The sequence below is a fragment of the Lytechinus variegatus genome, chromosome 17, assembly GCF_018143015.1.
Source record: "Lytechinus variegatus isolate NC3 chromosome 17, Lvar_3.0, whole genome shotgun sequence".
Taxonomy (NCBI): Eukaryota; Metazoa; Echinodermata; class Echinoidea; order Temnopleuroida; family Toxopneustidae; genus Lytechinus; species Lytechinus variegatus.
Window position 1 is genome coordinate 24,106,296 of NC_054756.1, and position 13,753 is coordinate 24,120,048.

The following is a 13,753-nucleotide window of genomic DNA, read 5'->3' on the forward strand; positions in this document are numbered from 1 at the left end:
TGGACTTGTTCTTTAAAGGGCGAGTCCACCTCATGAAATTATTATTTGAATAGAGAGAAAAACACACAATAATACTCAAAATTTAATCAAAATCAGAAATAAGATATGAAAGTTATATTTTTAAATTTTCACTTAAGCGATAATTTTTCGGTGTTACACTTGTTTGATTTTTTTTTTGGGGGGGTGGGGTAGACTTAAATTAAAGGGGGGGTTCAAGCCCGGTGTTATAAGCCTTCATAACCTAGAAAGTCCTCGCCATATCGATCCTAAGATGGTTATTTGGAATTCAAGTCAAGGATTTCATCCATTCTTCCGTAGGTGAGAAAAACACCAACCCCTTCAAAATTATGTTTCCGAATTGTATACTGGGAAAGTACCATGGTTTCAAGAAAATTGCGAATTCTGGCACCTTAAATATATGAAGTTTTGTATAAAAAGCAATGAGTGCTTCAGTGTGCAGACAGCTAGCATATCGCTCACAATGCACATGCTAATGGAGCGATCGCGTTCCTTTTGGGGGAACTGGTATGGCGGACAATAGAACTCGCGGGCTTCAAACAAAGGACCCTCCCCGCATATCCAGTTAGGGGAGAGATCAGTGCACCATTTACTTTCTTCTTGTTTTTTGAGTATGGACATGACGTCATCGATGTTGTGCAATCCACTATGACGTCATTTGTTTTTCAGGTTTCGTCACTCTATGACGTCACACCTTCGTGACGTCACTTGACCGCCCATCTTTTTTTTAATCCTATTGTTTTAATTTATAATCCATATTTCCATAATTTATAATCTTATTGTTTTAATTTTAATCCATATTTCCATAATTTATAATCCATAATTCATATTTCATATTTCCATAATTTATAATCCATATTCCATATTTCATATTTCCATATTTCATATTTCATATTTATAATCGGATTAATTTTTTTATAATCGGATTATAATTCATATTTCTATTGTTTAGAACAATAGGGATTAGTTATGACGCTATACGTACCGCCATACTACTCAGAGCAATCAAAAGTGTAAAAACATCAATCAGATTCGCCATATTGCACTCAAGTTAACACCGGAGGTCACGTGATTGAAGACAGAGCATTCAATTTCGCTTTTGGGTGTCCATGTTCATAACTAGTGTATTCAATTTAGCACTGTATTTACATGACGTGCAATACATATTCAAACATTCTTCGCTTGTTTGTCCCAACCTGGAGTATGTGTGCCACCAGTGACCATTTATAAAACTGCACTGGACAATTTGCATTATACTTTACAGAAGCTTGTAAAAAAAAATAATGTAAATTACATAGAAGCAGTGGCCTTCTTATTTAGGGAGCTATTTTTTCATAAAGTATATACATATAGTAATTTTGTTTTTTCAAGAATATAAACGGTTAAAAAAAGAATTATATATGGGAAGAAAACCGAAGTCAATGTCTTACGTTTTGATGAAAAGATAATTGTTGTAAAGGATTAAAGTCATATGAAAACACATGAAATATAAAAACAATATTAAACGTAAATATGAAAGAAAAAAATCATGACATTGTATACATTCTATGATTACGTCTCTAGTCAATGCATATATCGAAGAGATGGTGCAAATGACAAGAAAATATACATTAAGAACAAAAAATACTACAAAGATAAAAAAGACATATGAATTAACACAGAGAAATGTCAGGAAATTTTCCCTATGTTAATTCATATGCCTTTAGCCATCCGATATTTCTTTTTTTTTTCGCTGACTTATAGTAAGCTCATTAAATGGAAGAAAATATAAACATGAGAAAGTTATAAGAGAAATAGAAAAAAGTACGTGTGCTAAATTGCATGCTGAAATTGTATAATTGGATGCACAACGGCGAAATTGAATGCCCTAACACAGCTCGAGGGGGTTTCACGGGCGAACTTGGTTGCACTATGTTCAAATTCATATGCCGAGTGGCGGACCTGGTTGCTCTAATGCGATCATGAATGCCAAATGGCCATTTTGGTTGCACTTTAGTGAATTTGAATGCCGACTGGTGATTTTAGCTACCCTATCTAATAAATTGAATGGCCTATTTATACTTTCTCATGCACTAAGTACGAAATTGGACGGAAAAACCTATATTATATTAGTACAAAAACACAAAATCAGAAAATCAGTTATAGGCTAAGGTTATTTCAATATCCAACCAACAATATCTATAAGTTAAATGAATAAACGTTGTAGAGGAAAAGTGCCCAAAATATCATACGAACTCAAGATAATTAATTTCACAATTAAAAGGTAAGTTGTCTATATCGCTTTTCACTTCTAAATTACCTATTTCATATTGCTGCAATCTTATCGATCGGATTTTTTTTTTCAGTCACAAATATCTAATTCCTTGTCCGATTTCAGCCAAACTTTAACCTATCTGGTGTTACTAATCGTGTTATTCACATAGGTCTCTCTTTTAACTTAATTTCATACTGCAGTTCGAACTCTAGTAATCTACATATGCATATATTCCTATACAGGTGTATATATATTTATTTTTTTATAATGAAAATAATGATTTGTTTTTCCATCGTCTCAGCATAAAATGACAAAGAAAATAATGAAAATACAATGTATAATTACCATTATTAGTAATGAGTTCTCAAGGAGATCTTTTTTGCCCGATCCACTCAATCCAGAGTGTGGCTAGTTAGGAGCTGAATGATAGTCTGCTTATAATAAAACCACAGTATTACGTCTAATGATACATGGTGCTATCACAGTTACCTGTCAGAATAATGAGCAGCACTGTGTTTATGAATACTTTGACATACAGGTTCACAAGTGATGACCAACCTTGAGGAATCCCTTTTTTCCCCGTAAAAAATATTGGGCAGGACCTGGTTTCTCAAATGAAAAACCACAACTGAGCGTCAAATTTCGAATTTCATATACTTGTAGCTGCTATTGCACCGTTTTCAGAAACCCCATTTCGGGAAACATGGTTGAGAACACTATTTATTCTGACACTTCTTTTTTTCTCACAAGGGTACAGTCTTTTGTTTGATTTCTATCGAGTTTGCTCTTTATTACAGATCAAATAACGGAATGATAGGCGAATGGAATTATTTTTAAAGTCAAGTTCCTCTTTGACGGAGACGCATTTATAATGTTCATAGCCTATTTATAGAATGTCTGTGAATCCAATTTTAACGTCATTTGTTGAGGAAGACTTTCTGTAAAGTTTTGAGATTTTGTTTGCATGAATAATTGGCTCAGTCACAGTCATTAATATATTTAAAAATAAAATAAGCGTAGATAGAACAACAACGCCTTTTTTATGCAAGCGAAGAAAAATACAAGTACTCAAAAGGTCCCATATACTTTAATTGTGTCATGAAGTAGGGGGAGGCGGGGTAAGTTGTGAAACTTTTTGCATTTTACATGTTAGAAATGATATGACTAATAATATTGTAGAAATGAGTACATTGCCTTTAAATTTGTTTCTTGGGAAACATTTTTCACCTATATATAACTTTCTAGCCCAACACTGAAATTCGTTGTGACCTTTGAAAAAAACGATGTCAAATGGCTCAACTTGCCCCATATGTGGGGTAAGTTGTGCCACCTTCTGGGGTAAGTTGGGCCACAAAAACTATGTACAAAATGTATGCAGGAAGAAGCAGCATGACAATTTTTATTTCAAGTCTTTTCACTTGCTAATTCTCTATAAATACTAACATCCGCTAAAAGTAAAAGAACTGTCATGTGAATTTACACCTTTCTGCCTGCATGTCAATGGCTTTTCATTTTTTTTTTATTTTTTTTTCACTCTTATTACCATAAGAGTTACTATGGCTCAACTTGCCCCACGTTGGCTGGCTCAAAGTACCCCAGTCCGAACTGAATGCGATATTTTCACATCCACTCATTCTTATGCATCCATCATTTAAAACACTATGAAAAGAATGAAGATCCATACCTGGTCTAACAATATTGTTATTATTTCTTTATCATATTTAAAGACGTGCATGGGGAAACAGCACTCCACTATTTTACACCGCTTTTTACTTTTTTGCTGAAATTTGTATTTTTCCGTCTAAAAAAAGTACTTTTTGTTTCAAAGTCAAAAACAATACGATTGAGTAAAGGGTTATGTAATGGGTAATCAATACATGACACCACCACAATGTCTGACTTATTCATTATTGGCCTGGAGGTGGTGGCACAACTTGCACCTATGCTCAACTTACCCCGCCTTCCCATACTTATCGCACAAAGGAACAGTCTATTGTTTGATTTCTATTGAGTTGCTCTTGATTACCGATCAAATAACTGAATCATAGGAGAACAGAATTATTTGTAAGAGTCAAGTTCCTCTTTGCAGAGACCCATTTATAAAGTCCTCCATTAGATCATATAGGAGTAGTGTGGTGCACTGGTGTCGTCAGGATTCAATACATTGGCACGTTTATGTTCGTATATCTGAGAAGAGTAGTGAATGTCTCCATCAGATGTTGCCGATGGATCCGATATCATGACATCCTGAATATCATGATAAAAACCTGTGTCTTTTTTAGGCGAACTTGATGATTCCACCAAATCTACATGCTGTGTCTTTTGATCCTTGTTAGAGTCTTTCATCATCCTATAGAGTACAAAATTTAAGAAAAAATGAGAATATAATACTTTAGACAAATGGCCTATTACTCTTATAACGTTAAGAAGTCATTTCCTGGTATATAAGGCTCTATGTATTCTAAAGATTCGGTTCTTTCAATACTTGGACATCCCCTGATTATATGGTAATTGCTGGGTTGAGATGATCGTGCTTCTCTTGACCAGAATATACTTTCTGCTACCCTTGATACATTATTATGTTTAAATATTAAGGTATGGTGTTTGTATTCAAATGGAATGTATTATTTTGGGAGTTTCCCACGCCATGTTTATTTATTCAAAATACAAGACCTTTCATAAGAAATGGGACTCACCTTCGGATGCGAAAGTTGTATATTACCAAGACGATGAGGAGTACACTAAGGGTAATGATGACAACACCTTCGCCAAGTACAACGCCTAGACCTGTAGCGATTAAATTGGATATACACACATCAGAAATGGTATCGCTTGTACATAAAAATGATTCTATATGAATTAGTCCATATAATTTTTTGTAGTTGTTACCATTGTTTTATTTAGAGTTGCTTGGGATTTTTTATTGCTTTCAGACGCAGGACGGATCCAAGAACATAGAACATGTACTGTTAAATGCTCTTTATGACAATAAACAACCAAGGAGTCTTTGTCGAAAATGAGGAATCAAAACAACAGTTTCGTCGTGGCCTCTGAACAACCGACAGATTTGTAAATTTTCGTCAGCTCCGAAATTTACGAAGAAACTGCTATTCCGGTTCACCAATTTTCGACAAAGACCTCCCAGCTGTTCATTGTCATTTGTCAGGCATCTACAACAGATTTACTGTGTTCTTGATTTAGTCGTGCATTCTGGATGTGAAACTGCCTGTTATAATCTCATTGCGCCAGGTTGTGATATTTTCATATTCTTCTCCTTACCGGTCCCCAAAGAGTCTATATATGAATAAAAGCATTCTTAATCTCTCTCTCTCTCCACCACAAAACACATTCAGTATCTTTTTTTGATTCGGTGTGAAATCATTCAAATTAGCAAAGAGTGACATACAGTATCCAATCTCAGAGAGTTTAATATTTAATTGTCTATAATTACAAGAACTGTGACTATTTGGCTGGAGCGTGGAGAAGAAAGTTGTGGCGATTGGTGATGACGTAAGATTATTCCTGGTACTATGACCACTGGTCATCTCAGAACTTGGCTGATTGGTCATCGGTTTCTTTTGGGTACTTATATCTTGTATCTCCTCAGTCGACCGGGTTGAGGCAATAGTAGATGTGGCTTCACTGAACTGGACCTGAACTATTGGTAAAGGATACCATTTAAAATTGTATTTTGGTTGAGTCTTTCAAGAATACCATTTTAAATTGTATTTTAGGAATCTATAACTGTGTCTCTGTTGAATCTTTGAAAATATTTTTGAAACCTTTCTTTTTACTTCTTTATATCTTTATGCGCCTAGTACTGTGGAGGGTGGATAAGTCACATGTATTATTTTAATTATTATTATTGTTATTATTCATTACTATTATTAATATTATTACTATTATTATCATACATAGTAAATTGTGAGAGTTTTACACATTAATGATGATGATTTTGTTAATGATATAAATAATGATGATGTTATGAATAATAATAATAGCAATAATAGTAGAAAGAATAAGAAAATATAGAGAGAACGAAGAAGAATTTTCAATGTGTCATGTTTTTAAGGGAACATACCCTTTAATCTAGAAACAAATCAGTCAAACATGACTAGTTATTAGGGTCAGCTGGGTAAAACTGTTATTCTACTTATATTGAACTATTTTCTAGTCGTATTTTTATTTTCTGACACATATTCTAATATATGTAAGAAATTTGACTAGACATATCAGTTGCACCCAGCTGGGTACTGGTCTAGTTAAGTCAATTTGACAGATTTGTTTTAATAGTGTTCATTATTATTGTCATCACCTCCATCGCCATCATTCTCTATAACCTCTCTTTTTTCATGAACATCTATTGACTGATTTCCATTCAACTCAATATACTCTGTTTATCATATCTGCATATTACTTAAGGATACCTTTTTGGTTGTATTTTCAAAAGTCTTATCAAGATAATATTTATTAACTGTATAGCACCCCCGAGGGGGTATGAGAGTATAACAAAATAATACAGTGTTTTATATGAATAAAATATATGAATGCATACATCGCACATCTTCACAAAACCTAGCCGTTTATGGCCGTTTAACTATCCTACTACTACAAGTACAAATAAGTTTAATCTTTCATTAGTCTCCTACTATCAAAATATTTCATTGTCTGTTTCCTCTTTTATTCATACTGACACTTCATGTATAATACTTTATTTTGAAAATTCTGTATTATTCATGAATGCAGAGGATATAAAAACAAAGTAATTATTCACTCGTGTGTCATCCCATGTCAGCTAGGACTAGATACATCATTGTCTATAGGAAATGATTATTTCTAAGATCGGAACTCACTTATAAAGATAGCTATGTATCCTGAACTACCACAGTTGTCAGTTGGGTCTCCATGACATGGAGCAGAACAGTCCGAATCTACACCCACTCCGTGTCTAGTATAGTTATCACTGGCTCCTCCACAATAACATTCACCCCTATTTTCAACACCAGCGTATGCATAGTTAGCTGTGGTAGACTCTTGACAGAACTGGATGCAATATGAAATACTCATCGATGAACTAACATTCATATTGCCAGAAAACACTCTGTTACCCACATCATCCACAAAACATCCGAGATATCCCTCACCTAAATGGATAAATGATGAAGTAAGAACATTTCAGTATTGCATTTGGAAACGTAGGATTATGAATTATTTAAATATTGTTGTGTACACATAATATATACCGATATTATTATTGCATACATGAATAAATCCATATACATGTATACAGGTATTCTGTTTAAGCATTTGCATTCTATTTATTGAAAATAATTGACATTGCATTGCAACAATTTGTTCAAATTGAACAAAATGTTGGCAATTGCCATTGACGTTATGTAATAAATTAAATTCATTTCATATAATCATTTAAATTTATTTTGTAGAAAAATGCGAACTATTAAAAGAAGGCCAGTCCTATTATTATTATCATTATCCTTTATTTGACCAATATAAAAAGTAGATACACATTACACTAGAATAAAAAAAAATTACAGTACATGAACATGCAAAGAAATGCAGGAACGGCATTTGGGTCAGGGCAACCGCGTAGCCAGGATTTCCTTTTGGAGGGGGCGGAAAATGCACGCGAAGCGTGCCCACACTAACAGCGCGCGCGAAGCGAGGTCCCTAGGGGGTGGGTGCAGGGAGGGGGAGTTTCCCCTCCCGCGCGAAGCTTTTGGTGTTTCATAAATTAAAATGAAAAGGAGCCATCTCTCTTGTCTCTAGTACCTATATCAGCTCCAATTCAGTTGACGATTTTTGAACCTTGTTTTCATGAACCTTGTTTCCAGAAGTGATTGTGAACGCACAAAATAGGAATACAATGGAGGAAATTAAAATACTAATAACCCCGAGCGAACCGCGGAAGCTAAAGCGTTTTATCAATTTTTTTCCATGGAAAGGGTCCCGAGAAAAGGGTATTCTCAAAGATATATTGAATACCTCTCTTGGAAAGATCAGAATTGATTACAAACAATTTAGCGACAGTCCATATCTTTAACTTATCTTTAACAAAACAGAGGAGAAGAAATTTATTTGTCGGGAGGAAGATATTCCTTCCTGCGCAGAGCAATGAAACTCTGAAATTTCAAAGGGCGGACGTTTCATCAAATGCAGGTATCTCCATCGGCTCTAATTCAATTGATTTTCTAAGATTATTGAACTTCATTACAAGGAAAATAGTGCGCAAAAAGTTGAAACTTCTGTGATTTATTGAAATTATATAAAAAAGGATGCCTAATTTCTTTGACTTATCCTGAAGCGCTTCATTTTGAATCAAAGAAACGTAAGTGTCATTCAAAATTTCAAACTGAGGGCGCAAAACAGGACATGAGATGAATGTGCAGGGAAATGACATGAAATTTAATAGAATTTGATAAAAAAATATTGTACTTTTTTATTCAATACGACACGAATTTTATACCTTCCTCTTTTTAAATTAGGAACCTGTTTGCCCCAAAATTATGGTTGTTTAGTAATGAGCTGAAAAGCGGGAGAAGTTGACTTTATAGAGGTGACGGCAGAAACTGATGTAAAGATTTTACCCGCCCGGAACCGACCTGACCAGAAGTTACGCGATCAATAAAAAAAAGGATAACTTCATATACTTCGGCCTAACTTTACTCTAAATCCATGCCCTATATACATTTGAACTTTAACTGGCAAGAAACACATATAGCTGAGGTGGAAAAATAGGGTTAGAGAAAGGGTGGGGGAAACAATGGAGAACTTCAATATTGTCATTTAACCGCACGCAGCGCGGAAGCAAAATTCATATAAAAATATAAAGCAAGAATTAAGGAGTTTCTCTTTTGAGAGAAAAACGAATAAAAAGGGGGGAAAAAAGCTACGTTTCTTCCCTTTCCTCCCTTCCCTTTTCCTTTTCTCCTCTCTATTTCCCTTCTTTTTTTCTTTTTGGGGACGTTCTTTGGGGGCGACCGCCCCCCCCCCCCTGGCTACGCGCCTGGGTCAGGGGGCACAAAAGCGAAATACATCACTGTTGTCTGAAGACATGAGCCCCCACACATGCCGCTCCCAAGACATAAATATAATATAAATACTCTTACACCAAATATCGCACGTTAAAAATGGGAATACTAAAAAGGGTGCCAAAATAATTAATTAGACAGTCTCGAGATGCATTAGAAAAAAACATGCCACTGCAAAATTGTAGAAATATAACATACTGAAAAATCAACACGTCGGTGCTGAACAGTAATATGAGAGGGGCATTCGTAATAAATTTGCAATAGAAATTGGAAATTCAAATATATTTGATTAAGCAAATCTGGTGTAACTGGAGTTCGGAAAAAAAAGAAGGGGGGTAGTTAGAAGTCCAACATAGAATGGAATTAATATCGAAAACATTAAAACCATTTTTAGGATATAATCATTTGAAATATCATAACGATACATGTACATTGAAAAAAATGATAACATGATAAAATTCATCAGGATAGGAAATTGGGATAAGAAAGCATTGGATTAACGAATCGAGGAGATAGAGAGAAAGGATAAGAGTATCACTGTACTAGCCTTAAAATAATTAAGGTAATTCACAAGATAAAATACAAGATAAAATCAAGAGAAAAAGTATGCATCTTTTTGATGAAAAAAGGTCAGTCCTTTTGGGGATAGGTCAGTCCTATAAAGGTCAGTACTTTTGTAGATAGAACGTCAGTCCTACTGGAGCTATAAGGTCAGTCTTTTTGGAGACACATTCACTTCTTTTCTGGGTTTATCATACGCCTTCTTCCATGCGCACAACATATTGTATTTCCATCCATTGTTTTATTATTGTGTTATTGATTTGTATATCTTATACGGCTTTGGATGGTATGTCCATTTGAATAAAATAAATGTTTATTGAATAGTCATTCAATAAACATTTATTTTCTTCAAATGGACATACCATCCAAAGCCAGAATTGAATTGAACTGAATTACTAGTAAAATGAAATAATTTAGCCAAAGCACACCAAAAATATGCCAAATGAAGAGTAAAGGTCAGAAAATTCACTTTCTCCAAAGTACAATCTGTTTTTTTTTTTTTTTTTTTTTAAAGCAGAAAGGTTTTTGTTTTACATTTTTATTTTCATATCCCTTGTCCCTTATTCTTGTAATATTTTCCTCGAACGAGCCTTAGTGAATGGGATCTTACCTTTATCGGTATACTTACGACATATTTTTTTTATTATTATGATTATTATACATGTATATGTACATAGAAATTTGTTACATGTTTTCCTGCTCTAAATTGTGTATCAAAATGTACGAAACAAATTGTAAATATTGCAAGTGGAAAAGAAAATTAAATGACATAACCAATTTCATTGCTATATCACATTATTAGCTATTAAGCCAATGGTATCACCAATCCTTGTAAAAATGGCTAAGAAGAGTCAATATCGCATGTGTTAAAAGATTTTTATTTTTTGTAGCAGAAGTTGTATTTGCCTATCAAATTAACAAGGCTTATGTAATACTTCATCATAGTGCTCCCAACTGGACTCAAATTTAATTGATTAAAATTAAGTGATGTCTGCATATTATGATTATCAATTATAACTTTGTAATTACCATGACAAGATGCTGATCCTGCTGAAGAACACCAAGATAAAGTTGGTAATGTAGGACATGCTGACAGGTTACCTTCATCTAGAAATGAAACGTGAACATGAGAAACAACAGTCTGCTGATTTACGTCTGCATTTTTCCCCCTATCTTGAAATATGTTTAACATTTAATGCAAGCATAATGAAGGATATATGCAGGGGTTATTGAAAAGACAGAATGTCATCCCTGCATTCGTATCGTTGAGAGTAGATATGTGATAGATAATTAGAGATTAAGCCACATATAGAATTTTTTAAATATCTGACAAGTAGAACTTAAAAGCTTTGGACTATACAATAAAGACAATGATGGTATAGGCGAACAATACCCCTCCATCATATATCCATATTTGACCTATTTTGTAAAAATGACCATATAATTGTGATTTTAGCATGGTCAGCCCCCACTTTTGGCTCAGCCCCCCCCCCCCCCCACTTTGAAAACTGTTCTGCAGCCCCTGAGTAATTCTATTTTATAGTGAAAATCAATGTTGTATAATTAGATGGCGGCTCTAGATAGTTCGAGCCACTTTACATCGGCAGATAAATTGTTTCACTCTGCCTCCAAACTGACCGCTGGTTGTCATTTGATTTTCAAATTTGGTTTATTTTTATTCTCTTTTGCCAGTTTGACTGTGGCATCAGTAAATCTTTTTTTCTAGAGACAGTATTGGTAATTTGGAATGAAACAGGCGTCGATGCCCAATCACTAGTAGGCGGTTTCAAACCGCCTCGATCACAAGAATCCCCGTTAAATTACGAGAACTTTTTAAGGCTAAAAAATACCTGTTAATTATTCCTGCATTCACACCGCCTCGAAACACATCCTTCGGGATAAGTTCCCGAAGTTACGAGCATGCGCAGTATGGTCTGATAAGCAGGCAAGGCGCGAGATTCAAAATCACTAGCCCAGCAGCCACCCACGCCGCCGCGCCCAACGACACGCTGGGCTAAAAGTTCCCGTAATTTGCTTTCACATCGCCAAAATACCTGCGACCTTGGAAAAATCCCCATGAAAGTTCTCGTAATTTCGCCAAGTACCCACTATTTAGCGGGTATTTTCTTTCGGGGAAATTACGCGTAGTTTGCTTTCACATTACCAAAATACCTGGTATTTTCTGATCGGGGTAAATTTCCCGATCAGAGAATACCTGGAACTGGCGAACTTCGAGGCGGTCTGAAACCACCTACTATAGGCAGTTCCCTGCCCAAAGCAAGGAGCTGCACACTGTGGTTTACACGGAGTAGTGGGTGCACATGAACTTTGCAGTCACCGGACAGATCAGCGCCATTGCAGCCCTGATCCGCGTTGGCGATGCACTCTTCACAGCGGTTTGAAATCCTCCATGAACCGCGAACTCTATGCACTAACAACCTTTTCGGCCATATGTGATATCTACTAAAGAGTTGTGAAATCAAACACACATCTGATATGGGAAGTCCGGTGGAGTGGTCCACCTGCACACTACAAGTCAGTTCGGGAAGATAGACCTGCGGGTCATAGGGAGTCAGTTGGCTTTTCGCTTCCCATGCATGGGGACGCCAAAACAGTTTTAAATTTAACATGATTGTGGTAAAAAAATACAAAATTTATAATTTTGTTCAATAAAGAATATAAATATACTAGCTTAGGAAGGTATGTGATGGTATTTTGTGAAATAAATATTTAAATGGTATGTAATTACTTCCGTCACAACCTAAACCTATGGCGGGGGTTGAATTCTGTCCATAAGGTATGGTCTTCATTGCTATGCTTGCTCCAGTGAATCCTAACTGTCTGCAGATGACAATGACGTCATTTATGTCAAGATTTATTCCACATGTCGTCTCCCAATCGCCGCCATCTTGCTTGATCTCTACTGTACCTTTATTAGATGATGGACCACCAACCAGTTGTACATCTATCATAAAGAGAAACGTTGGTAAATCAATATGAATCGAGAAGAGTACAATATCTGCTGCCAGGATAAGCTTCAAAAGGGAACAACTTTTTCCAAGTTCCAACTGTCACCCGATCCTCTACAGACAATATACATGTACTTATATTAGGTTTTCATAAAGACAGCAAATATATCTGATCACTGTAGCGAGTTTTACCTTTAAAGAAATTCCGATAATATTATATTGACGTTGTTTAGATTATAATTTGTCTTTCGTTTGATTGTAAACTTTTTTTCTTAAATCACTTCAAAGTACTTTCTAAGATCCCACGAATCAATAAGGCAGATGGATACAACTAATCAAGCAAATTACGGCGATCTACATCTTTTACATACATGGTGCCGTGTAATTAACCTAGCCTCAATCTATTCTGTATGAATAAAACTCATGATACTTCGCAAACAGGATTCGTTTACCTGTTATGACGCATCTGACCATGTGGTTACTGTACTGCATTAGAAGAGCCGTTAGAAACACGAGGGTGATCCGATGCAAATCCATTTCTAAATCATGTACAACAATCAGTGGCAAATCTGCAGATCAATTGAAATTTGGGGCAAATATCAGAAGTATAACTTAACAGTGGTTTCGGGACGTTCTGAGCATACGAAAAATTATATTAGGGGCGAACCAATATGTGTTCATGATTCCCTTCTGGTTTTCTACCTGATCAAAATGTAAGTATATCCCAAAAGTTTATTTCGGTTTTACATCAAATTCTATTCACAAAAATAGAGTGTTTATTCTTTAGAGAAAAAAAAGTACATCCTGTCTTCTTTTTCTTAACAAATGCACACCCAGTTACCAATTATAGAACTTCTATTTATTTGAAACTAGTGACCAATACCGACAAGAGGGGGCGACTA

General features: G+C 35.2%; 1 protein-coding gene across 1 annotated transcript; it reads right to left on the bottom strand.

The window, feature by feature from the left end:
• Positions 1-4,384: 4,384 nt before the first annotated feature.
• Positions 4,385-13,388, bottom strand: LOC121430579 (neurotrypsin-like). Its single transcript, XM_041627898.1, has 6 exons — positions 13,304-13,388; positions 12,632-12,847; positions 10,912-10,989; positions 7,126-7,416; positions 4,969-5,059; positions 4,385-4,622 (listed from the first exon to the last, which is right to left on the bottom strand). Exons 1-6 carry the CDS (start codon positions 13,386-13,388, stop codon positions 4,385-4,387), a joined length of 999 nt encoding a protein of 332 aa, XP_041483832.1.
• Between the last annotated feature and the right edge of the window lie 365 nt (positions 13,389-13,753).